Source organism: Dipteris shenzhenensis, chromosome 17 (genome assembly GCF_047967505.1).
Source record: "Dipteris shenzhenensis isolate YYH24624 ecotype China chromosome 17, Dip_SZ_1.0, whole genome shotgun sequence".
NCBI classification, from domain to species: domain Eukaryota; kingdom Viridiplantae; phylum Streptophyta; class Polypodiopsida; order Gleicheniales; family Dipteridaceae; genus Dipteris; species Dipteris shenzhenensis.
This window is the reverse complement of record NC_141612.1, coordinates 926,216-954,059: the sequence shown is the minus strand read 5'-3', so window position 1 is coordinate 954,059 and position 27,844 is coordinate 926,216. Positions and strand designations below refer to the sequence as shown.

The following is a 27,844-nucleotide window of genomic DNA, read 5'->3' as shown; positions in this document are numbered from 1 at the left end:
AAACTTGGAAAGTGACAAAACTTGAAAGTATAATCCTTATCGTTTTTCTTCTTAAATTTTTCTTGAACACATGAATATTCTTTCGTTCTCAAAAGCCTCCAACAAAATAACTCTCAAACAATCTCTCCCTATTCACTTGGATAGACTTACTTCTCCTCCTTGCTTTTACAAAACTACCATATAAAGCTCAAATAACCATGCATGAGTATGCCTGAAGGGGTTCATCATTACAACTTCCTCTACAATTTGGGAGTATGAAAATAAAATAACAAACCTTGCATGCTCACAAAAAACTAAAAATGGAGATGATATTCCTAACTACAAATAGAAATGAAAAGTGCTATACATGCAAGGGAGTGCAAAAAACACTAGTTTGATACCATGTGGAAGCAAAGAGGAGATAGGGCAGCACATCAACACAAACTCAACACCTTCCATAACATTTATTCAAAAGTATAGGCCCTGTTGGTCCTTGGGCTCTAATACCATGTGACAGTGCAAAGAGGAGAGGGAGAGAGTATACCATAGAAACCTACAATGTACAACTCCATTGAACAAATGGTGTTATATCCAACTTACCCTTAGTGTTACGGTTAAGGTTAGTGCAAGGGTTGCATGTCCCCTTTTAGGATCGTCAGTGTATGGTGCAATTTACACCTTTCTTAGCAAGTCCTCACTTTATACACTTTGAGCTACTACGAGTCACTTTTTCAAGATGTTTCTTCATGTAGCAATCTATACATTAAAGAGTGTGATAGCAAAAGTAATTGCTAGCAAAGGTTTGATGGAACTTTATACAGACAATATGTTCCAATTAAATTGCAAATTCGACATGATTATCAGCTAAATATGTGATTAAATTGCAATTTGGACATCATCATGAGCAGAATGTATGCAGAACAGCCACACCTATCATAATTCTTGTCAACATTATGAGCAAACAGATCCATGGGCATGAAAAGGGCCCGATATGGAATAAAAATACCAGAAACTTGTAAACTTAGACCAGATTTATGTCTCAATTACAACTGCTATGTGAAAGCAAGAATAGTCAGCTCGCTTCAGCCATGCCATTTGTGTCACCTTGTCATAACTGAACTTTGGGGAGAGCAGTTTTCAAGTTTTGGAAGAAGAGTGCGCCATGCATCAGCAGTGTCATTTGCCAATTGTGCTTGTGTTCGAGCAAACTCGAAGAAAACTGCACTTAAATCCCGAGTTCTTTGATCCTGGAAACGGACCATCTCTTGCTGCATTAACTTCACGATCATTTCAAAGCGTTTGCGAGCTTCCTCGCCCTGAATTCTTGTCTGCAAACAAAACAAAAACCACCTCACTAGCCTCATTATACACAAGATTTTAGAATCCAGTATACACCTGTGAAAAACACAGGTCAAATGCCAACTAACCTCCTTGAAATCGGCCTCAGCTTCAGGTACCTTGTCAGGTCTCACTAGTCTTAATTTTTCTCTGCATCACAAGTACTAGAGATCAGGAACCTCAGAAGCTCAGATTTAAAACCACCACACACTGAGACAAGGCAAGGGGGGAAGAGACAGATTTTACTGATGAGATTCTTACAAATTGATCTCTTTTAACTTGGCTGCCTCCATAAGCTCCCTTTGCTGTCTAAATGCTTGCGCCCGATCTGTCATCACAGTCTGAAAGGCAATCGAGTTTGAACAAACCGCTTAAAACCCCACCGGGGGAGGGGGGGGGGGGGCGTTTAAGTCCTCAAAGAAAGTAAACAAAGCATATAAAGGATATTTCCAGATATGCTATGTAAACTGCATACAGTTAGTAACAATGACAATAAAATTTGCTATAAGCAGACACATTGTGATGGCTCAGGGGACCTTGCATTTCCAAATGTACCTCACTAAAACCTCAGGACTAGGACATTTCCTTCAGATCAGAAAATTGGCATTTTCTTGACTGTCATTAGGATCCGGATTCACTGGCATTCATACCTGATGCATCTCTGAGAGGCTGTTTTGTTTTATTATGATATTTGAGTATTTTGTGTTACCACATGATATTTTACAAGGGCTTTGTACTGTTTTAATTGGCACTTCTGTACATTTCACAACTGGAGCCCCCCCCCAAAACAGGGAGTGCTTTCCAATCTTAGCTTCCTGGTTCCCCTTGCAAAACTTCATAATGATGTATGTTCCATTCATGTTATGACTTCCCACCACATTGGGTTGTAAGTACAAACATACCATTGAGGACGTGCACTAAGTTTCTAGCACTCTGCCAAAAATGTTGCCATTCATGTTATAATGTTCCCCACATGGATGTCATATCTCTCAACGTCCACTGAGGAGGTGTCATGTGTTGATGACATGCAGTTCGAATATCCGATAACTTATAACAGCCCAACCCTGCTGTGGAAGACTCCCCCAATGTGCCCTATACCTGCCACATAGAGCATATAGCTAGACCAATTTTACCCCTAAGTTCCTATTCTCACTGGGTGGGTTGCTTTGTCCCTTAGATAATCTGGCGTTTATGCAACCAAGGAGGATTTTCTGTGTTTTCTTGTATAATTGTAAGAATTATTTTCTTTAAAAAGGAGAACAACATCTAGAAGTACTACCCTTCTACAAAAAGTCATTCCTTCATAAAACAAAAGAGTTTTTCCTGATGCCTAACAGCTGGAAAACATGCAAAATCCAGTCACAACAAAAACTTTATTGAAAGACTGAAAAGTTGATATATTAGAATAGTTAGACTTTGCAACCTTGATAGAATGCACAGTGCGTACATACTCCTTTAATGGTTCTTCAAAATTCATCATCAGATCTTGAGCCTACAATTACAAAAGCCCATCATTAGATGCGGTACAATACAATTTCGAAGGAGACTTTACCTACAGATGCCATATTGCATTCACTGTTCTTAGTTTTAAAAAACTGTGACTCTCTTTGTAACATTGGATTTGCCAATTCTAGAAAGAACCAGATATGATAAATGGTCTTTTTCGATAAAATGGTATCTACACTAAACATGCAAGATGAAACTACTTATATCTTTGGCGAAAAATACAGAAGGTAGTCAATTAGCAAACAGCATCTCCTAACTGCGGATTTTAATCAGCAGCTTTGAACTCCAAGATGGAATGGAACCTTTCATGTGAATCCTTGCTCTGTAATTAATATCATGACCCTATATTGGCTTTTCAACAACTCAATGCCATTCCTTTAAAATGAACATCATGTTTTGTGAGCCTAGAGCATACGATAGACAGGCATCTACACACATGCGCGCGCTGATGCAGCAAGTTATTATTAGCTTACCTATTTTATAAAAGACTTCCTTTAGATGGAAGCAACCATGTCCTTGATGGGCTAGCCTTTAATAACATGATCTGTGTTCACAGCAGCAAATCTTTTAAATTTCCCAAACAAAACACGCTATGCTGCTATATGTTTCAAATTTTTGAGACTTTTGAAAAGTTACAAGATCCAATATTTCCAAAGTGACTTCACAATGCACTTGTCCTAAAATCTGGAAGGGGAGTAGGCAGCACTAGATGCCTATTGTCTATTGCAAGAAAACACATATAATATCAAGTCGTGTTGATCCTTTGCCAATTCTCAGTGATTTCATCCATGCTCTATCCTGCACACTTTCTGTTCCAATGTCTCTGATAGAACAGGGACCAATCTGCAGGAATAAGTCGAATCTACATCAACATTTCAATGCATCCCCCTAATTGGAGGAGGGTTCCAGCAAGATCAGGCTCTTGCAAGGCCAGGATATAGTTAGGAACACTCCCAGAACCATAGTTACCAGCCGAAACGGAAACGGAAGAAACGGAAGAAACGGAGTTTCCGGCCCCCGCCAAAACGGAAACGGAAGAAACGGCAATATGATACAATTTATGTATAAAAATTTATTTTTTATACATAATATAATTATCAATAGAGTGCAAATCATACATAATACAATTATCTATACTTGAAGCTTCAAGCATCAATGCATCATTCATGCCTCTATGATTCTAAATTCTTGAATGATGCTTCAATAATCTGAAATCAACATGTATCATGACTAACAAGTTTAGCATTACAAGAATCTGAAATTTAGAAGTTTGAAGTACTTTAAACTTAGCACACAAGTTGAAACTTGAAAGCATCCAATAAGACTCCATAGATGATCATGATTCATGATCCACAAATTTCATGATCATGACTCATGAGTCATGCAAGACTCAAAATAAAAGCACCCATGGATGATATAAAAAAAAGCAGCTGCCACCTAGCACAAAGGTCCAAAGTATACTTAGTAGTAAGTATTGTATCTACTATCATAAAAAAAGAAATAACATAGTCTAGGAATCAAGATGCATCATGCTGCAGAGAAGGATGAAGAGGATGAAGAGGATGGAGAGAGAAGGATGGAGGTCCGAGGAAAACGGGATGGAGAGTCCAAGAGCAAAGGATGGAGGGATGGAGAGAGCTTAGAGAAGGTGGAGAGAGCAGCAAGGATGCACAGAAGGAGTGCAATGGACGGGAGGCGGCGAAATTGCGATTTTGGGGGTCTAGGGCAAAAACAGGTTTTACGAAACAGCGTTTCTTCAAGAAACGACGTTTCCGTTTCCTGCCACGAAACGGCCGTTTCGTGCAACTATGCCCAGAACGTCAATTGATAAAATGGGAACATTTTCGACAAAAGGGAACATCAAACCAGAACAAAAATGCCGCATCATGTCGCACATCATCACATGGCAGAGAAATATATCAGAATATGAAAAAAAACAGTTTGCAGCTCTAAAATTCAATTTCACATTTAAACTTGCTCCAATGAAAAATGTCAATATAAACTTGACTTGATACAAATTTCACATCCCACATGCAATAACGACATTCCATAGAAATGTCATAGATTGTGGATAATAATCTGAAGATGATGGATCATATTAATATGCGAGATACACAAAAAGGAGGCCCATGCAAAGAAATTCAAATCACCAGGTACCATTCCCCACCATTCCAAGACAATTCGAGAGCGTCTAGAGAAGAACTCAAACTTTTATCCATCCACAAAGCATGGGATAACAGTTCAGACAAGAGCAAGACTATGTGCTGAGATCTACAGAGAGCCTAGATGCTGCACACCTCCTGTGTTGCCCTAGATAGGGTTCAATGGCACTACTGGAATGTGCCAAACCTCCCCTACTTATAGGGGTGGAGGGGGCAAGAATCCCCCCCAAACAGGACCGACTCAAACTAAACCAACCAGGCCCAAAACCGAACAGGAACATGCCGACCAGATCAGACCCGCCTGGTCTGTAAACTGACGCTGACCTGCTGCTGAAGCCAACCGACTATAAATAGGCTATGGCCCTGCTGCATGTGCTGCAGTCGTACTTGTTTGTTGCGAGGCCATAGCTAGGGGACCACAACAGACCACACGTACCGACAGCCATCAGCGCTCCATCACAAGCTTTATGCCATCACCACAGCCTCATACATCACCGACCCAATCTTAGGCTGGCTGGTGTTTGACCAAAGTAGGCTATCCTATTGAACCAAAGTAGGCTAGTGTTTGATGAAATAATTACAATTTATCAGGGCATTACCCCAACATACATCAATCACATCTCTGCACCTCTTACACCATTTCCCAAACCAAGCTAATGAACATAGGTTTATTGGATCTCTAAAACCATATCAGCAAGAAGATTTGGTTTTGAAAATGTGATAGTAGAGAAGCTTACCTATTTTCTTGGCATACAACCAAAGAAGAGATGATTAGTCTACGAAAAATGAAGAACTATTTTCAAAGAATTTAAGACTAAATTGTGAGATTAACTCTATCTCTAACCGAAGTATAATACTCTCACCACATGATTGAGATGATCTCTAGCTCGTGGATAGATCATACAATTTAATTGTTGCTACTCCATATATATAGGAAATTGAGTTAGACATTTGTGTTGTACATCACAAGTAGATGCTTAAGGACTCCCCTTTTGGTTTAATTGATACTGGTTTTTATAGTCCAATCAATATTTCATGCCTTCATTGAATGTGAAACATTTCTTTCTTTATTTATTTCTTTCCTCCAAGTGCACATCTGTGCTTGTGTGCTTGCACACACGGCATGTGCAACTACATGCTTGTGTGTAAAAAATATGTTTCCATCATGATGACACAATAACTCACCTGCTTTTGTAATTTGTAAGAAAGAAGTTCCGATTGAGAACCAAGCTCTGTAAATGCTCTTCCCAAATTGGCTCCTTCACAATTGCCTAGAGCTTTGATTGCCTTTCCAAAGTCTGAGAGTGCTTGACCCAACTCTAAAATTCAAATGATAGAGGATTAAAAATGTATGTCATTCCTCTTAGAGAACTAACTTGTTTCACGTTAACATGCGAGTGTTCAAACTATGTTTCTCTATAGGTGAAGTAACATAGAAGATAGTAGTCATACCTTTCTGGCGTTTCACTAGTCGAAAAGATTGTTTTTGAGCCTCTGCTAAGTGATCTTCTAGCTCAAAAACGTAGTGCTTTAACTTTTCATAATCTGGGTCTGATTCTTCGACAGGCTTGTCTTTCCCAAGTACAATGTCAGTGACCTTGGTTTGCACATCCTAATGTCAGACATAAGGATTTCGCCAATTCAACATTCATGAGAAAAAGAAATCTAGATGTCGACGGTAAATTAAGAACAATGTATTCACCATAGATACCAAGCCAAGCTGTAACAAAGAAGAAAGATCCACAAGTATAGCTTTAAGAAAATAAAATCTTGCTAGGAGTAGGCTAGAGTATAAGAACTTGGGATGAAATATTTCAAACCAAAGAAACAAGAAACATCTAACTTTAGAACTGTGTCAAATATAAACAATGAAATTTCTGAAAAGATGGTTACTTCAAATGGTACACCTTTACATCTTTATTAAAATTTCATGCTTTTAAAATGACCAAAGAAAAAAGATAAACTAAATCTTCCTATTTCCAAATTATAACAGGTGTGTTTCTTATATTGCTTGGATGAGGCTTTTACTCCGAGAAATTGGGATACCACACAACGAACATACAATTGTCCTTTGTGACACGAAGAAATGTCTATGTTTAGCACAATTGCATAGAACCATATTTCTTTTTAGCTAAAGGACCGGGGCAGCCCAAGTGGGCTGAATTTGTCTTTTTCTAAGGTATTCACCAATTGCGGCCCTTACTTAAACGATAAGATACGTTAAGAATACGAACAGCTCCTAGCACTAATTCTATCCTATGATCTGCTCTCTCTAGAGGTAAAGCATCAGGAAAATCCTCAAGGAAAATGTCACTAAACTCATACAGCAAAAAATAGACTTTTCCTTTTCCTTTTCAGCTGAATGCAAAAAGCTTTCACCAAACACGAACAAAATCACAAAGAAATACCTTGATATCATCTTACTCAACCAAGGCATACAACTAATGAGAGAGAGAACCACGTACAACATGCTCTGTCAAAGTGACACGACCCCGCAGGATCTGACCCTATCACTAACCTAGAATCTCGTCCTCGATACAACCAGAATCATAGCGCAGGTGCCTCGATCCTCCCAACCACCCCCGAGCACGTGGGCTACAGCTCGACTCATCCATAGGCCCGTATCTAACCCAGGCGTCCCATACCACATGAGCCCGTCCAGAGGACCTTCGATACACCACCTATGATCCGCCATGTAGATGGCCAAAGTCTCGGCCTGGGTCCAAGCCCCATCCATCAGTTGAGGAGCGCTCAACTGATCTACACAATAGCACTAGCCCTCCCTCTATATAGAAGGAAACCTATATATAGCAATCTCGGCTAAAAATAGCCATCCAGCCCTATGCTATCCCGTAACCCACGTTAACCTACTGTCCAACCCTAGGTACACCATGCACATGACATACTCCCCTTCCTCTAAGAACTCACTCCTGAGTTCACTAGAAAGCCCGAAAACTCTCTGTGAAGATGAGTCAATGCCAATAACTATACTCTGACTATCAGTTTGATTGTGCTATACTTTCCATGAGATTCAAATCAAAGAAAATCTAAGGCCAAAGCCACAATCTTTAATAACTAACCCAAGGAAGGTAAATCTCTCAATCTAAACAAGGTTACATATCGTCGAGTAATCTTCTCGAGAAATCAAGTAACACCTGAATCCACAGAGTTAATTCCGTTGACATATCCGTACCCAAGCATGGTAAAATCTGTACCCGAAGGTAAATGATTCTATCAACCTTATCTATTGAGTATCCTTAAACTCAAAATCTTAGGTTAAGATCGAGGAATCATTGTTCGAACAACCCCATCAATTAAACCCCTCAAGGCCAATTTTTGGGTTGCAATTTCTATCAACCCTAATGTCCTGAATTACTTAGTATTCAGAAAATCCCTCAACAGAATACCCTTGTAATTCAAATTCTTGGGTTGAAATACATGACAGACTTTCCATCGCAGAACAATTAGGTATCCGTTCATAACTCATGATGGAAGAATCTTCATGGAAGTATCAATGGGCAAAATCCTGACCAAAGATATGGTCCCCTTGATCTATCCTTGAAATGCCCCTACATGAGGATAATCAGTAAAAATTCGGTTGGCTAGATCCAGTCAATGGTACTATTCTAGACATGAATATAGTCAACCATCATAGGAATAACATCCTATGTGATCCAAAGACTACGGAAACATACAATCCGAAATCTCTTAAAACAAGATCCACTATCGAATATCCTGTATAAACTTGTGCACAATAAACCGCTCCGATCACAGGGTATCCAGTTCTAAGGATCTCTTATCTAAGAACATCAAGCTCCAAACAAGGCACTGACAGACCATCATCAGAAGAGATGCGGTAACCCTCCTTGAGATTGTGTCTAGACTATGGAGCTCCAGGGTTGAACCCAAAAAATACATGGCTTCTCTCAAGGTAAAGAATCTTAGTCAGCCCTCGTTAGAAAAAAAAATCTATTCAGGTTGCCCCCAATTCAGTTCAGCCGGATTATACCACCACATCAGAGAATCTTAAATGTAACATACCTTAGTCTCCCATACCACCAAAGTATACTGCAAATAAAAAAGTCGATGGACAATATGAGTAAATCAGGTAGCCAATCCCTCTTCAACTCAGATGATCCCAGATTGAGTCAGGGTGGCAAATCCGTTCTCAATCCTTTTCTTAATGTGATTATATCACCCCCTTGTGTTACAATACCCCAACCAATAGGTCAAAGAAGAAAACACAGTAGGTAGCATCCCTAACAACTCTTGAATCCTGACTATCCATGACCTCGGGCTAAAAGAGTGAGAATCAGAATTACCGCGCCTTTCGACATGATTCAAAGAAAGTATCCAACAAGACTCATCCTAGTCTAATCAATAAGAACCTTCACATGTCCTAACTCGAAGAAACGCCATAACTCACAATCACATCGAGATCAAAACTTCAAATAGAAACCAAACAGGAATCTACGCACCAAGATTCGAGAAAGGGAAATCCAATTGCCTTTGTTAAATCCGGGCTAATATGTAACAAATACACGGGCACCATCAATGTACTATATATCTAAAAAACTTCAAGATATATGGAACAAAAGTACACGTTATATAATTTGAACCCATCAAATTATAGATGCCACTAGTTACAAATCATAACCAAATTAACCAAAACCTGGTCAATTTAATAACAAGACAGTTTATAATTCATACAAAATTGGGGAGCTTCTTGAACCAAAACGTGGTTCAAAAGATCCAGTCGAGCCAAAAAACAATTGGGTGTCGGTCAAAACTAAGGATTTCAACCTCTTCATTGCTTCTCAATAGCACGGAAGCAGTATAAAGACTCTAAAACAAGCTGTCTACATTTAGAACAACATGAGCCTTCTTCAATATATTTCTGGTACTGAGGGGTTTTATAGTAGTGAAGAGCTGCCCAGAGTTCATCCATCAAGGAATCCATCTCTCGTAGCAGGTCATGAGGTCTACGAGGAATTTCTCCGATGTAGCCTCGTCCTCCATCTCAATAAAACAGTAATCCAACTAGGTGTCTCATTACTTTGATGTCCTTCCATGGCTGGAAAATATCTCGCACGGGAGAGGGACTAGAAGAAAAACAACTGTGTCCAAACACGTGCTCTTCACACTAGCAAAAGAGAATATGTTGTTGCGTGGAATCAGGGAAGAAGGTGAAAGTTTTGGGGGGAGAGAGAGAGAGAGAGCAAGAGAGTGAGCTGAGAGCTGAAAGCTTGAAAGCTTAGTTGCAATAGAAGAGTGTGAGAGTACAACTGAAAGAGTGAAAGATAAGGTTTTGTCCTAATGACAAAACCTTAGTAGTCACTAACCATAGTTAGTGGACTAACTGCGGTTAGGGAGAAAAACCTCTTAAAGAGGGAAAAGTGCCCCTAACTAGCTTAGCTGAATTATATCTATAATTCTAACACCCCCCTGCAGTGCCAATGTCATGTACAAGGATGATTAATCACCAAACAGATATAAGTTCAGGGCACTGCGAAATGCCTCAAACTTTTCACGTGGTAATGCTTTGGTGAAAATATCTGCAACATTGTCATGTGTGGACACAAAGATCATACTGATCTCTCCTGCATGCAACTTCTCTTTGACGTAGTGATAGTGAACCTCAATGTGCTTCGTGCGAGCATGAAACACTCGATTCTTTGCCACTGCAATGGCACTCTGAGTATCAATGAGAATTGAACAAGGACCCTCCAATGACAGATGAAGATCAACAAATAGACGTCGCAGCCAGACACATTCAACTGTTGCTGTGAAAGCTGCCCTGTACTCAGCTTCACATGATGAGGTAGCCACTGTAGATTGTTTCTTGCTCAGCCAGGAAATGCAAGATTTACCCAAAAAGAAACAATTGCCACTAGTGGACTGCCTAGTATCATAATCACCAGCCCAATCTGAATCACTGTAGGCATGCATCTGCAAGTCACCCCCCCTGGGAAATAACAAGCCAAAAGACTTCGTGCCCTGCAAATAACGGAAGATGCGCTTAACTGCCTGCTAATGCATAGTTTTTGGGCTGTGCATATACCTGCTCACCTGAGATACTGCAAACTGAATATCAGGTCTAGTGTTGCAGAGATATATGAGGCATCCAACAGCCTGACTGTAAGATGTGGCATCAACTGATTCTCCTACATCATGCATTGTGAGTTTCAGTCCCGGCTCCACGGGAGTGGCTATGGGCTTACAATCATGCATGTTAAATCTGTCCAAGAGTTTCTGCACATACTTGGACTGAGACATAACAGTGCCACGTCTCTCTTGAGAGAACTGGATCCCCAAATAAAAGTCAAGCAGCCCCAAATCTGACATGTCAAAAGTGGTCTGCAAATCAGCTTTGAAATCTGTAATATTATCTTCATTGGACCCTGTGAGCAGTAAGTCATCGACATAAAGAAGGATGACTAAAATTCCCCCCCCATCCATCTTGATGTAGAGGGTGCTCTCAGTAGGACTATTGTGCAGCCCCTTCCTAGTCAAAAAGGCATGAATCTTGGCATACCATGCACGAGGGGCCTGTTTCAGCCCATACAAAGCTTTATTGAGCTTGCATACCTGAAGTGCATCTGCTGTAATTTCAAAGCCTGGAGGTTGTTTGACATAAACCTCTTCCAACAAGTCTCCATTTAGGAAGGCTTTTTTAATGTCCAACTTATGAACATTCCACTCAAAATGTGCAGCCATTGCAATAACAGATCGGATGGTAGTCATCCGGGATGTAGGAGCAAAAGTCTCCTCATAATCTATGCCCTTTTTCTAAGCATAGCCTTTAGCAACCAGCCTTGCCTTGTATCTGTCAATGGAGCCATCTGGCTTCCGTTTCACCTGAAAACCCATCGTGTACCAATGGCATGTTTACCTGGTGGCAAGTCTACGACATCCCAAGTCTGATTTTTCTTAATGGACTGCAACTCATCGTGCATGGTATTCATCCAATACACATTGTCCTTTGCTTCTTCGAATGTTGCAGGCTCCTCATCATCGAGAAGAGTACCTGCATATGCTGATTCCACTGAATTAGCACCTTCCATGTGCCTTGCTGCACTGCGAGTCCTGCCAGGTAATGGAGCATCAATCTTACTCTCCCTGAGAGTCTATAACAGCCAGTTTGGGACTGTTTTTGCTGCATGTATGTCTGCAATTTCTTGCTGAACCACCTGTTCCACTGCCTATGGAGGTGGCAAGACATCTTGTGGCTGAACTAGAGCATCGGGAGGTGGCTGCAAATTCTGATTTGCATCAGAAATATCAGCAGGGGAACCCAAAGCAATGGGTAGTAACCCCTCAAAAACATCCTCTGAAGAAGAAGGCATATGAAATTCAGCTTGAGTGTGAGCTGAATTTTCTGCAAATATCACATCTCTACTGACAATGATCTTGCGTGTAGCAAGATTGTAGAGACGGTACCCCTTGCTTTCTGCACTGTACCCAACAAATATGCACTTAATTGCCTTATCTAACAACTTATGCCGAAATTCAACTGGCACATGAGCATATGCAAGGCATCCAAAGACTCGGAAATGATCCACTGAAGGCTTTTTCCCATTCCAGACCTCATAGAGAGTTTTTGTTTTCAAAGCCTTAAGGGGAGCCCGATTTAAGATGTAGTTGGCACACATCAGACCTTCAAGCCAGAATTTGTGAGGCATGTGTTTGCTTTTCAGCATACCTCTGTCCATCTCCATAAGAGTTCTATTTTTCCTCTCGGCTTTGCCATTTTGCTGAGGGGTCAGTCTCACTGTGAGCTGATGCACAATACCCATAGTTACCAGCCGAAGCGGAAGCGGAAGAAGCGGAAGAAACGGAAGAAACGGAAGAAACGGAGTTTTCGGGCCCCGCCGAAACGGAAACGGAAGAAACGGCAATATGATACAATTTATGTATAAAAATTTATTTTTTATACATAATAAAATTATCAATATGGTGCAAATCATACATAATACAAATTACAATTATCTATACTTGAAGGCTGAAGCTTCAAGCATCAATGCATCATTCATGATTCATGCCTCTATGATTCTAAATTCTTGAATGATGCTTCAATAATCTAAAATCAACATGTATCATGAGTCATGACTAACAAGTTTGGCATTACAAGAATCTGAAATTTAGAAGTTTGAAGTACTTAAAAGTTTAAACTTAGCACACAAGTTGAAACTTGAAACTTGAAACTTGAAAGTATTCAATGTCCAGACTCCATAGATGATCATGATTCATGATACACAAATTTCATGATCATGACTCATGACTCATGAGTCATGCAAGACTCAAAATAAAAGCACTCATGGATGATATAAAAAAAAGCAGCAGGACTACTGATCATCTGCATCATCCATGGACTCCTCGTCATCGTCATCCTCTGCGTCCTCAGATAAGTTCGAGGCATCTGTGTCACTGTCTGAAGAAGAATCATCAACATCAAGATCAGGACCATCAGGTGCAACTGAAGTACTAGCACCATCTCCAGATGGTTGAGTGTATGATCGTGTGTGGTGTGCTGGTGCTGACAGCTCCTCATACAACATGGTGTATATGTCCAGCTCCTCCCGTGGGATATCTGGTATGACCTTCATCTTCTCCACGTCCACCTTGTCTACATTCACTTGGCGAGGTTCGGGGCAGCCGGCGGTGAACTCAAGGAGACGGAGGTTGAACCGCTCCAATTGAGCCGTGCTCAATCTGTTTCTCTTCTTTGTGTGAAAGAGGGCCCAAGTGCTCCAGTTCCTCTCACAAGGACCGGAACTGCAGTCCTGTGAGAGAACACGTATAGCAAGGCGTTTCTGCCATAAGCCAATTAAGCCGAGATAAGTATCAGGAACTTGATAACTTTAAACATATTTGTAGTAGATAAAACTTCAAATTACTTAACGACTAAGCTCCAACTAGTGGCGTTGGAACTTGTCTCTTAGACTCTTACCAAAGTAGGAGTACAGTTGCCATATTTCTTCCACCAGGAGACAGGTTGCAACTGTGTCTCTCGGAGCCTAGCCGTAGGTCGACCAAAGGAGAGGCTGTGATTGCGGAACAATAGAAGTTCATCCTCCAGTCTTCGTTGCATCTCCAAGTCACCACCCGTCCAATTTTGTAGATACTGTTGCATCCCCTCCTCCAACTCGTCATTCTCATATTGCTCTTGACTGCGCCAGAGCGGATGCAATACATGTGCCACCGCATGGATTGGGCGGTGGAACCAATTCCACCGCTTATTCCATATAGCACGGATGGACTCAACCCTAAATCATACCACAAGAAATTAGAATGCATTATGCATGCAAAATTCATAGACTATAGATAATAGTACATACATAATATATATCTGAAAATTCCAAGCTTCATGATAACAAATTGCCATTTAGTAATTGCAATAATTATACATATTACAAAAGTAAAAAGTCTTACTTATCAGGCGATAGGGAAGTGTTTCTGTTGAGGGCCTCTCCAATCTTGTCCATAAACTCGTACAAGAGCCCTAATGTGCTTCCCTCCATGTCTGTGATGCGAAGCACCGTGTAGATAGGATTAATCGATTTGATTAATGCCTCCGCCTGATTCCACCAAGACTCATCCATGATCATGCGAAAAAATTTGATAGACTTTGCTTGGCCTCTATCATCCCAATCTCCCCACTCCCGAGACACAACCGTGCGCAACAAGCCCTGGCGCACTCGCACAAGCCTCTCCACCACTATGAACATGTAAGCAAACCTTGTGGCTGGAGGTTTCAATAGCTCAAGGTCACTGTAAGCCCGATAGATGCTGAGGACTTTGGGTCTCTTCGTGACAAACTTCACAATACTGCGGGCTGTGGAGAAGATGGCATCAATCCCAAGGTATCTTCCCTAGGTCCTTGATCAAAAGATCAAGGCAATGTGAGGCACAGGGTGTCCACACAATCTTAGGGAACTCATCTTCTAACATGGCACCCATTGACACACAATTGCTGCCATTATCTGTCACCACCTGCACCACATACTCAACACCTATCTCCATAATGGCTGCCCGTAAATGCTCCCAAATATACAGCCCTGTAATCACTGTACCTGCAGTGGAAGCGTCTATGGCTCTCAAGAACATGGTTCCCTTGCAAGAAGACACTAAAATATTGTACACATTCCTCTTGCGTGCATCTGACCATCCATCGCATAAGAGTGTGCATCCATATTTTTTCCAAGTCTCTTTCAAGGGCTTCATTTGGTCTTCCACACATTCCCTCTCTCTTATTAGCTCTCTTGTCCGCAAGGCCTCATATGTAGGCCCTTCCCATTCATACCCAATGCGGCTTACGGCTCTCATGGCCTTCCTCCATCGTGTAGTCTTCGCCACATGAAAGGGTATTGCACATTGTATGAAGAGCTTTGTGAGCTCACTAGTGGCCTCCTTCACTGCTTGCTTTTGCAAGCGTGCTTGAATGCTAGACCTTTGCAGTGATCCTCTTTTCCCCGCACTAGCATCCACACTAATTGATCCATGTGGCAAGGGTGTTCTTGTGGCACTAGGACCCGCGCTCGATGTAGTTGATGCCCCTCTACTTCTCTTTGCAGAACCCAATGTGCTGGCATCATCCAATGGTGTGTCAGCAACCTCTTCTTCATCTTGCAGCCCTTGTCCTCCACTTTTTGCAGCCAAGGCTGCCATACGCGCACGCTTCCATTCTGTAAGGCCACCTTTCACTGCAGTAGGCACGAACTCACAAGGTCCTACATCCTTGCTGGGAACACCTGCTAGATGGTCTTTCACCCGTGTGACAGACCCCGTCTTGCTTATGCCGCAATAGTTGCATCTCCACTTCTTGGAGCTACCGCCTCCTTTATAACTATCCAGGAGGGAGACATGGACCCAATAAGCATCTCTCGGCATTGAGGAGAATGGAGAGGTGAGAAGGAGGATGGAGAGGTCACAAGTGACTCGTGAGAAAGGATGGGAGGTAGACCGTAGAAGGAGGATGGAGAGATAGAGGTAAAAGAGGATGGAGAGGATGGAGAGGTAGAAGTGAAGGAGGATGGAGAGGTAGAAGGTAAGATTAAAGAGAGGATGGAGAGAAGAAGGATGGAGGGATGGAGTCAGGAGAGCAGGCTGCCAAGCTGCAGGCTGCAGCTTGCAGGATGGAGAAGATGGAGCAAAGGATGAAGAGGATGGAGAGAGCTCAGAGAAGGATGGAGGTGACGGTGGGTTCAAGAGCAAAGGATGGGATGGAGAGAGCTTGAAGAAGGTGGAGAGAGGAGCAAGGATGCACAAGAGGAGTGGAATGGGAGGGAGGCGGTGAAAGACGAAGAGAGGCGGCCGAAATCCCGTTTTTAGGGTTAGGGGAAAAAACAGGGTTTACGAAACGGCGCGTTTCCGTTTCTGCCCACGAAACAGGCGTTTCGTGCAACTATGACAATACCCTTGCCTTTCAGAAAAGCATCAAAATCTACAGACAAGTATTCCCCACCTCTATCTGTGCGCAATGTCTGTATCTTGAGTCCAGTTTCATTTTCAAGCATGGCTGAAAAGTGTTTAAACACCATGAACACTTCTGATTTGCGCTTCAGCCCAAAGACCCAAGTGAAATTGGAGTAATCATCAATAAAAGTAACAAAGTAGAGATGACCACCCAATGATGGAGTCCTCATGGGACCATAGACATCACTGTGTATAAGCTGTAATTTGCGGACAGCTTTAACTGAACCATCCTTTTTGAAGGGGAATCTATGCATCTTGCCTAAAATGCACCCTTCACAGGCATGTGGAGGAGGTATCTCAAGAGATGGCAATGCATCAACCATAGAGTGCTTCTGAAGTGTCATCAAGCTGTTGTAATGCATGTGGCCGTATCGGGCATGCCATAATTTTGCATTCTGCATGGCAACAGTAGGAGTAGAAACTGCAAGAGCATGGGCTGCTCTTTTCTCAAAAAGATCAAGCTGAAAAAGCCCACGCAGCAGAGTACCAGATAATCTCATATGGACTTCTATTTCTTCCACAAATCTCTCAATCATGAGCGCACATCATCAGCCAACAATTCAGCCCATACATGAGCGAAAATTCAGATTTGCAGAAGCAATCTCAAAAAGCGTACCTGGAAGACATCTTTTCTGCATACCTCGCATTGAATTCAATCGTGATGTGACGGCTCTGATACCAAATGACACGATCCCGCAAGATCTGACCCTATCACTGACCTAGAATCTCGTCCTCGATACAACCAGAATCAATAAAACCTACTAGAACCTTCCCCCACACATAGTGATAATGCACCTCAATGTGCTTTGTTCTAGCATGATAGATTGGGTTATTTGCCAAGTGTATACTCCTCATGTTGTCACAATAAATGACAACTGGCCCATCTGTAGACTGATGCATATCATAAAGTAGCTTATGCAACCAAGCTACCTCACATGCAGCCATTGCTGCACCCCTGTACTCAACCTCTGTGCTCGACAAGGCAACTGTAGGCTGTTTCTTGTTGCTCCAAGTGACTGCAGCACTCCCAAAAGAGAACAAAACCAAGGTAGAATTGCACCTCAGAGAGCTCACGGGTGGTCTGTAGACTACTCCACCACAACAACAAGACCACGGCCAAATGGCCCTACAGGCAGGGTGTTTGCTGATGTGGCTGACAAGGTCTGCTGACCTGGCCGACCCAACCAACCTGGTCTGGTCGGTTAACTTGACCTGGTCAGGATGCCAAAACAGCCCGAAGTAGGCCTCAAACTAGGCCCAGAACCAGCCTCAAACCAGGTCCTGAAGCAGCCTCAACTAGGCCTGGTCACTGAGGCACTCACACTAGCATATACCTTGACTAAACCCCCTCCTAACCTACAGAAATACACTGAGAAAGGATGAAAATGCTACACCTCTCTTTGGGCGGGCGCACCCACATAGAAGCCCTTTCTCCCAACAATAGATGGTCGAGCTCATCCTTTGACCAACTGCCGCTAGCTGATCCTGCATCACCTTTATCTTGTGATGTGTTCCTGTACCGATGCCCCTTCATCCATGCTTATGCCGTATAGCTCGTCTCGAGGTCGAAGATTCTCGCCCCGTTGTTGAGCTCATACATGTCCCTCAATGTTGTCCAGGGCTCAAAAGAAGAGTTCACATCTATATGTGAGGAAGCACCATATATGCCACCATACCCACAATGATAGCCAAGGCTTCCACATCTCAGATTTGCCATACTCTCACTAAAACAAGGTCCGATGGTGTTACCACTGCTGCCGTAGTTGATGTAACTAGGATAGTCACGGTGGCTTGAGGTGACACCTCAGTCCCCATCGCAATCCCCCACAACTCTCTTTGCACTAAGTGGCCAGAACCTTCATTTTCCATAATTGGTAATTCGTCCCATCAAGCCTGCCCGTCTCACCAAAATTAGGAATCTAATATCTATTGGCCATGATAATGAACTAAAAGAGGTAAGGGGTTTAGAGTGCGTACACCTGCCTGAACCTGAGCCTCCCTCCGAGGATACAATCCTTCAAAAATGGAAGCTAATTCCCCTGAGCAATGAATCAAGGTCGTCCTTGACCAAGGTCCTTGCCTTCAAGCTCCACTTCCCGAGAACTTTTGTCAGGGCTCTGATACCATGTTAGAAAATGAAATCCCACTAGAGGGTATCCGGCAGCGGAAGACTGATAGATGAGCTCAGGAATTACATGCGGAATTGTTTCACTATGGAATCGAACTTCTTATACTTCACAACCATAGATGTGTGTGTGCAAGCCAGAATAGAGAGTACATCCAAGACAAATATAGAAGCAGCACATATATATTTCCGTCCGTCCACAAACTGGACACAATACACAAGGAGATGCGGAGTCCCACCAAACCGTGGTCCTCCAATCTTACCAAAATGTAATCTCCTAGCACCTCTACATCTCTAAGCCCACATGCTCCTCTGAGCTTATGTACACTCTCTGTCCAGTGATCCCTTCCACCTTGCTGTCCGGATAGCCAGCCTAGGTGGGCAGCACCTCCATCTTAGTTTGCAGCTCCTTCTATATAGGGCTCAAGGCCCTCTTGAACTGACCGACCCAGCAGGGGTATTCAGTCCGACCAGCAATCCCCTACTGGCTTTCTTGAGATAGTCAAAGGCTTTGTTAAGATTTTGCGACCTGAGATCCATTATTAATTCTTCAGTTTGATTTCATCTGTCAAGTCCTCAAAAAATTTTAGCGTAGGCTCCAAGCAATTCAAGATTGATGGCTCTTAACATGGCTGTGAAACGAGACTGCTCCTATCTACAGCTACCTTAGCTTGAAAAGAGAATCTTAGGCTAGCCTAACATGCCTAGAGGTGTAATGTTTATCTTAGAACAGAGACTAGGCTAGGATATCATCATGTAAAATAGAATAGGAATTGCATTGCTAGAGTGCACAGAGTACTAGGGAAAGGACAGAAAAGTACCTCTAGAAATGAGAGAGATAAGTAAGTCAGGGGCTAGACTTACACAGCTGCACAGGGACAGAAAAAAGGTCAATTCGATTTTAGATTCAGCTAGCTAGAGCTCCTGCTTGTGAGGCAGAATAATAGTGTATTCATTAGAAGCTGAGTATAAATGCGAGAACCATGCCTTTTATACGATTAGAGCAGGTTGTTTTACATCTTTATTTATGGCATGCTACCCACAGATTGCCACGTGGCATTATTCCATCAGCCTAGAGTTCTTAGAACAAAATACAAAGCCAACTTAAAAGCTACTAACAAACCCCCTTACAGTCCACCCCTCCCGAAGAAAATTGTCCCCAAATTAAGAACAATCTTGGGAAAAGTAGCGAAGGTAAATCAGCTTGATGCCAAAGTTTATGGACCACTTTTGGAAGGAGCTTTTCAAATCCATGGGCAGTCTAAGAGAGTTAATAGGTGGCTGGAAGAATATTTAAGGCATATTTTTTGTTACACCCAATTTACATGGGACAAGTGGCTTCATTTAGCTGAGTTTTGCTACAATAGCACGAAGCACACTTCTATTGGGATGAGCCCCTTTGAGGCTATGTTTGGTTGCAAAGCCCATGTACCATCCACCATAATTGACCAGGCCCTTATCAACCAGCAAGTTAAGGATGATCGCTCAAGCCAGGATGAAGGAGAATGCTGATCAACACAGGAGGAATCTCCATTTTGAGGAGGGTGATTTTGTATTTCTACAACTCCACAAGTCACGTTATGCATCTCTGAAGGGGAATACTAATGTCAAGCTTGCTCATAGATATTATGGACCCTACAAGGTGATGAGGAAATTTGGTTAAGTGGCCTATCAATTGGAGCTTCCATCTACTACCAGAATTCATAATGTTTTCCATGTTTCTCTACTCAACCTACAGAGCAAGTGTTGGAGGAGTTACCTCCAATGGATGAGGCTGGATTCATTGAATATATTCCTGAAAAGTTTAGACATCATGTGCTCAGAAACAAGTCATACGTGGAGTACTACATCAAGTGGAGAGGCCTCCCTGAGGATGAAAATTCGTGGCAGCCTGCATCCATTTGTTGAGCAGTACCCCTATCTCTTCAGCTGATGCAGATTTTCAGAAGTTTGGGTACCAATGATGGGCATCACGGTCACTTACAATTTCTTGGGGCAAACCATGTAACTTGAATAGATTTTCCATCAACTGTTGAGCAACCATAGAGGCAGAGTATTGGGTCTTTGTGGGAATGAAATGGGCTGCCTTAGTCAGCCTATCAGCCACCACAAACATGCTGTTCTAGCCCTTAGAAGTTACTGGCAGACCAGTAATAAAGTCTATAATTATGTAAGTCCACTCACCTTCAGGGACAGGTAATGGCTGGAGGCGGCCAGAAGGGGTTAAGTTTAACTCCCTGTTCTGTTGACATGGCTTACAACCTTGCACATAAGCATAGACATCCATCCAAAGCTCCTTCCAATAAAAGCTTTGCTTGACCTTTTCATGTCTTGAATAGCCCAATATAACCGGCCATAGGAGATGAATGTAATTCCTGTAGGACCAACAGCTTATAAGTTGAGTCCTCAACCAGAAGTATTCTGCCATTGTACCACAATAATCATTGTGCAAACTAAAGTTTGGATGGTCTATACATTCAGGAATCTGCAAAGCCTGAAATATAGCAGCAGCTTTAGGGTCTGAGAGTACTTAAAATCAGCTATATACATCACGGACTTGGGGAGGGGACCAGGAGTTTCCTACCAAGATCCAGTTTTATCGGGACCACTTCCTGAAAGTATCAAATGATATCAAGCCCCAGCATCTGGAGGACAGGCGAGTTACCCATGCGCTGAGGATTGCCATAGGACAGATGCGAGTCTCGTCTCACCAAATTGAGGATCAAGGCAGGGAGGGCCGCAGACACACCTAGAGAGCAGCGGATTTGCAGGTTATGCACACTGGCAGTAGTGGAGACAGAGGAGCACATTTTATGCATTTGCCTTGCTTATTATGAGATCCGAGGACGCTACCACTGCTTCTACCAGGAGAGGCACCGATTCTGACCCCTCTCCCAATCGATCCACTTTCATGATCAGATGTGTGTTAGCCTCGTTCTGATGGAGATGTGGCGGCTCAGGGAGACTCTACTACACCAGATCAGACAATAGGAGGAGACAGCACCACGGGACACTAATCGAGCATAGACACACGTCTGATTTTTCTGCCTTTGAGTCAACTCCGGGACACGTCAGAGTAGAGGATGAGGAGATAGCCGACATGAGGGCAGCTTGGATCAGTGGGCTGAGACGATGCAGGGCAGAGGATAGGGCATCATAGACGAGGACCAGAGCACACACCATAGAGGTTCAGCCCATCGCCGCTTTACTCAGAGGAGACCGACCGACCCGAGGTGTCACCCTTGATGCTGCCCATCGGATACAGAGATCCCAGAGACCACGACCCCTACCAAGACAGTAGACAGCTCGACAGCTACAGATATGTGACATCTTTGCTTCCTATCGCAGAGATACCACGACTCCCGAATATGTCCTCCGAGCTTTCGCACTATCTACTGGAGTCTCTGGAGAGCTCTGAGAATGTGCTTCTGAGTTTTTGAGATCATTAGCTTAGCTTCGCTTTCAGCAAGGGCCTTAGCGAGCCCTTTGCTTCAGCCCAAGGCGGCTTGTATGAGCTAGTTGATTGTACTCTGTCTCATAGGCCCGTAGGCCTCCCGAAGATGTTAATATAACTCTCTCTCTCTCTCTCTCTCTCTTTGCAATTCTGCTGTCTCTCAGTTCACATTTCTGCTCGAGCATATTCCGAGCACTCTGACAGTAACTCGTGCACATTTTACAGTCACTCTTGTTTGCCTTGGCTGTAGTAGGTGCCTTGCCACTGAGAGTCCCTGTTTTATTAGCCTCCTTGCAAGTCACTTTGCGTTCAAAATCAGATCTTCAAGGAATAATATTAGCTTATAAGGCGAAGCTTTTTGCAGAAGCAAGCCCCATTTGAAGTTGAAGTGAGCTGAAGGTAGATCAAAGGGGTCTCTTAGCATTCATGATGGGCTCTTCCTCTGAAGGAACTACTTCCAAAGTGCTCTTGAGTAGATTACTGAAGTAAGCTTAGCCCTGGAAATAAGCAGATGAAGAAGAAGAGAAATATAAAATGACCCTCAAACCGATACTCTCACACACTCAAACTCAAAAACCATTCACAAAGTCTTCCTCACAAGAACACTCGATCTCTGAATAAGAAGCAAGAAGATCATAAATGCCTCAATGGAAGGCATCACCAAGCTCTGATCCCATGTGAAAACATGAGTGCCTCAGGATCTATGCAGGTCCTAAACTGGTCTAAGGTGGGTGGATTCTAAGAGCAAACATTATGATGGAGAGCAATACTAATGAAGCACAGACTCAAGTTCAGTTAGGTTACAAGATTGAGACCTGTACTCATAAAGAGCCTTGAGAGCTTGTTATGTTATTGAATGAAAATGACCCCCCTTTTATAGGACGGGGGTACATACTTGCACTTGCTTGCTCACATGTGGGATTGCCATGGGGCAGCATGCTCTTGCCTTCATAACTTTACTCATATCTTGCCTCTATTTTTTAGCTCATGGCACCACAACTCTCACCAGTAGTAACAAAAGTAAGGTTCCTGAGAGAAACTACTATGTTTTCTTGTTTGAGACTGCTGAAGTAACTACTAAAGTCCATCATCAAGGCCTTTGGACAATAAAAAACCAACCTCTATATTTTGAGAGTTGGTTTCCTGATTTCTCACAAGACAAGCCAAGGTATACGTTGACCCCAGTCTGGGTTGAACTACTAGATTTACGCTTGAGAGGAGAGCTCAATTTTCCAAGGCAAGCTGCCCTCTATCCACATCAGAAGAAAACCAAATCATGAGTGATTCAGTTAAATAACCCTCCTCCACTGTAATGCCAATGTTCAAAGAAAATTCGACCTTCTATGGAACAAGACAAGCCAAGGTATACGTTGACCCCAGTCTGGGTTGAACTACTAGATTTATGCTTGAGAGGAGAGCTCAATTTTCCAAGGCAAGCTGCCCTCTATCCACATCAGAAGAAAACCAAATCATGAGTGATTCAGTTAAATAACCACCCTCCACTGTAATGCCAATGTTCAAAGAAAATTCGACCTTCTATGGAACAATGCACAAAACCTTTACACACGGTACTACGTACATTTGTGTCCAGGTTTATAGTATGCAACTTAGCTTCACTTGTGAAGTCCAAGACTCCAAATGCCTATGTAGTTTTCTAGATCTCATGACCATTCGGCCAATTGAATACATCGATGTATCTATCCATCTATCTTATGCTTTATCCATATATCCAATTCAACAGCTTTTTAAACCGCGTCCTAACACTAAGATGCTAACCTTGGTAGTTAGAACAATTGGGAGGTTGATGCTGTTAGTGAGCTTTTCAAAAGTTTGGCTCTGTTTTGTTTGTAATGGGGTATTCTGGTTGTTGAATAGCCAAGTTTTGTTCTGCTCTTATTCCAATTAACTCTATAGCTGGCACTAGTACTTCTGCAAGAGCTGATCTAAAATGTTTCAGTGACAAAGTTGTAAGAGGCTTGCTTTGTTTTTGCAAACCGTTTTCTCCCCTTATTTGGAAGAAAAATGAATGTGGATAGATACTCACTTTGAACATTTGCATGAAATCACCGGGCCTCTTTTGAAACACGCTACCTTCTTGTGATCTTGCTCTTTCTGTAGCCTGTAATACAAGACAGTCATGTTAGATAGAGTGATCTGCCAAACGACAAAAGTTAGAATTCAGCAGACAAGAGAAAGCCACAGATCTTCCAAAATAACAAAGGGGTCCTTTATAGTTTGAAGTTTCACCCAAACTTCTTCATCTGCCTGTAGAAAATTCCGCAAATCTTCACTCATGCGTAATTGTGGATGAGATGCAATGCGATTGAGAAACACATCAAGTGCCCTCCGCCGTAGTTCGATAAACTCAGCACTGAACCTAAACTTCTCTGCATCATCAAACATATGAAATTGAAACAATAATTGAATCATAATTGAATCTACATAGGACTATAAAATTTGATTAATGCACGATTCAAAACGTGTACTGGTTGGCTTGAAAAATAAGAACTAACTTACCAACAGCACTCTTCTCAGGAAGAGGTGGTATAAAGATGCCTTTGTACTTTTCAGCAAGACGTTCTTGGAGCCAAACAAAGTCACTATATCGCCTTATCACTATCTTCTCCGGTCCACGATACTCTGGCATGTTTGTCTGCACTCATGAATAAATGTTCTTTAGCATGTATTTCTGTGAATGAAATATTTCAAAGACATAAATACTACAGAAAATCATTCACACACACATTAGCAATATCAGGCATTGACTAATCGGAAGACTGTAAAACGGCACTTATGCTGTACTTACACTTGTATTCACAGTTGATACAAGCGCCAATACACCCACGAGCGAACTATTGTATCTTGGTACCATATGGGGGTTTGCATTTGGGTGTGACCCCTGGAATGCATTCCTATGTGCACCCACACATTTTGATATACCCATATTTTTGTTTTTCTGAGCATTGCCTCAATATCAATCTCGGTATGTGTCGCCACAGTAGGTGTTTAGATTTCTTTGTCCTCTTTATTTGCCTTTCTTTGTGATTGTAAAAATTCTCCATCTAAATCCGTCCTAGGTCCCATCAAATGTCTCTTCATTATTGTCCTAATTTTCAATGCACTCTTGTCTCTCTTTGATTTCTTTTGTGCATGTGAACCCAATGTGCTTTTGACTTCTCCGGTTACTTGTTTTTGCATCTCCACCATTTTTGTACTAATCAGCTAATCAACTGTAAATTAGTTGTGGCCTTGCAACTGCTTCTAGGCCGTTGAGTTTGTTTTTGACCTCTTGGACTCTCCCTGAAGTTTAGTTTTCAGTTCAAGGCTCCTTTTTTGCAGCAAGAGCAAAATGCCTGGTGTTAGGCAATGGAGGCGGGGAGGCGAGTGTAGCTGCAAAGTTACTGGCCTTCTGTTTATCAGCTTCCCCATTTGCACCCGCCTTATAGTACATATTGGACAGGCTGTTGCATGCTCTGCACAACTCAAGGCCTGAGTAGAGCTTCACAGAGGACCTGCTATGCACAAATACACAGCACTCTTATTCAAAATACCTGCTTGGAGAATGCCAATTGCATTCCAGATCTTCTTGCTGCTGTGTATGTGGATTTTGTTGGGGCTGATTTGTTGGAGTTGCAGGAAAAACAGATGATTCCATCCTGCTAAAAGTTGAGCTTGGTTGCTGGCTTGTAGATGGCGTTTTGTTTGTGGGCATCTGCTAGTGTTTTGTGTGTCGAGGAGCAGCACACAAAATGTGTAGGCGTCCAAAAACGCTTCACAGACAGTACCACCCAGCTTTATGGAGACAAACCGGATATATCTACGTGATGTCCATACTTTGTAGCTGTGTCAATGTGAACCCTGCAGCAGCGTCCTGTTCCCTCCACCACTTGAAAGTACTATTGTGTGATGGTCTTCCAATTTTGCATTCAAGCAAGGGTTATCGTCTAGCAGCAGCAGCAAAGCTTCTCTTTCAGCAACAAGCCTTACTTGCACGCCATCTCAAGAAAACGGGAAAGGATAAGGGTCATAGAGGAAATGTAGTACAACCCCCCCATCACACCTTATTTCCATGTTCACACAGGCCAAGAGCCAGATTATGAAGAGTAAGACAAAGATGATAACGAGGTTAAAGACAGTAAGAAAGGGATCGAAGAACACAATGGCATACAAAATAATGCTACAAAAATCAGAATTACTTGTTTGTCCAATGGTGGTACAATACAGACATGGCTTAGGAAAGAATCCCAATAATAGCAAGAAGAGAACCCCACGCATTCAATGGAATATTAATGTAGATCTTGTATGCTAAGAAGGGATCCCCGCTGACCCTGGTATCTAGAGCATACAAAATATAAAATGTCGCGGAAAACCCACAAACTCAAGGGCACAAGTAATAGGAGCTCAGTCCAGAACAACTAAAATGAAAAGCCATGAAACCAGCCAAGATAAAGTAAACCAGCACGGAAGGTAAGCTGGCAGTACACAGGGAAGAAGAGCGCTTATCAGGAGCTTCACGGCTACATCTAAAGACAATTAAGTCCCACACTGTAAATCTTCAAACTCTTGGAAGTTTTGCCACCGGCACTCCTTCCTATACATTTTCTATAACTGTATCTTTTGTTTAGCCACATCCCACCAATGTTTAAATCTTTCTCTCTTTCTTTCTTATACCCCATACGCTAAGACCTACAAAACAAACAGATAAAAGACATCAGAGAATAGACAAAGTATCGAGCTCAAAGGAGAGGGTGGAATTAAAATGACCTAAAATAGTTTATTAATGTCTCCTGGGACTCGTCAGAGTAAGCAGAAGACAGCCAAAGAAAAACTAATTTACAATAACTAAGAGCAGCTTTATGCTTCATCTTTACCAGAGTACTTAAGTCCCCATGTGCGTATGTATATCACGCACGTTTCTACCTTAATTCCCCATGCATGTATCCCTTCACGTATATCACGCATGTTCTACCTTTTAGATCCTTTCCGAAAGGTTGGAATTTCAGGAATAAAAGAATGAGAGTTCCGTCGTATATGAGTAAACAGCAGCAATTCAAAGATGAGAATCACCTCATCCTCAATTTGGAGACACGGCCTGTAAGAGTCGGACTATATTTTATAGATACATGACCTGTACGAGTGAGGTTACATTCAATATTTGAACTAAAAGTGAGCTCCTTAAAAACGTGTATTTCCATATCGTCGTGTACAAGACAGTTTGCTAATTTCTTTCAACAAGCCCCCGTTATTTCAAGAATCAAGCTCCCTTGCCAATACCAATTAACGTCAAAACCTAAGTTCTCTAACGACAGGCAATCGAAACTCTTCAACAAAATTATGGCATTGTGATCTGCGACAATAAACGAATCAGGTATTAATAGATTACCGTTCTTTGTAAAAGCAAGGATTTGTGAATAGATAATAGCTTACTTTGGTGCTGACGCGGTATGAGATGTAAGCCTGCACACCATTCCCGAGTTTGACCGGATCTGATACAGAAGCAATCAAAAAGGGTGGTTCCGTGGTCGGAGTTGGACCTGCAGCGCCCACAAGCGAGCTCCTTTGCTGCAAAGCAATCAGAAAATGAACGTAATCAAACAGAGTCGCAAATGGAAGCGAATGGAGCAAATAATTAACGAAAATCGAGAGGGAGGACTGACCCTTGTAATCATGATGGCAAGAAGCGCAGGAAGCAGGACAAGGAAGTAGATGAAGCGATGAATCGATCAAAACGGCGAGCTCTCCTCTCACGCACGTGCTTTTCTTTCCACACAACAGCTTTTCTTCGTAGACAGCAGCAGGGCAGAC

The 27,844-nt window shown here is 42.4% G+C and overlaps 1 protein-coding gene across 1 annotated transcript; it reads right to left on the bottom strand.

Annotated features, from left to right (window-relative positions):
- Positions 1 to 851: 851 nt before the first annotated feature.
- Positions 852 to 27,844, bottom strand: SNX1 (sorting nexin 1). The gene is made up of 11 exons (XM_087388238.1): positions 27,697 to 27,844; positions 27,467 to 27,601; positions 24,557 to 24,692; positions 24,287 to 24,426; positions 24,084 to 24,158; positions 6,438 to 6,597; positions 6,171 to 6,304; positions 2,741 to 2,809; positions 1,579 to 1,658; positions 1,407 to 1,467; positions 852 to 1,307 (listed from the first exon to the last, which is right to left on the bottom strand). Exons 1-11 carry the CDS (start codon positions 27,706 to 27,708, stop codon positions 1,080 to 1,082), a joined length of 1,230 nt encoding a protein of 409 aa, XP_087244364.1. The 5' UTR covers positions 27,709 to 27,844; the 3' UTR covers positions 852 to 1,079.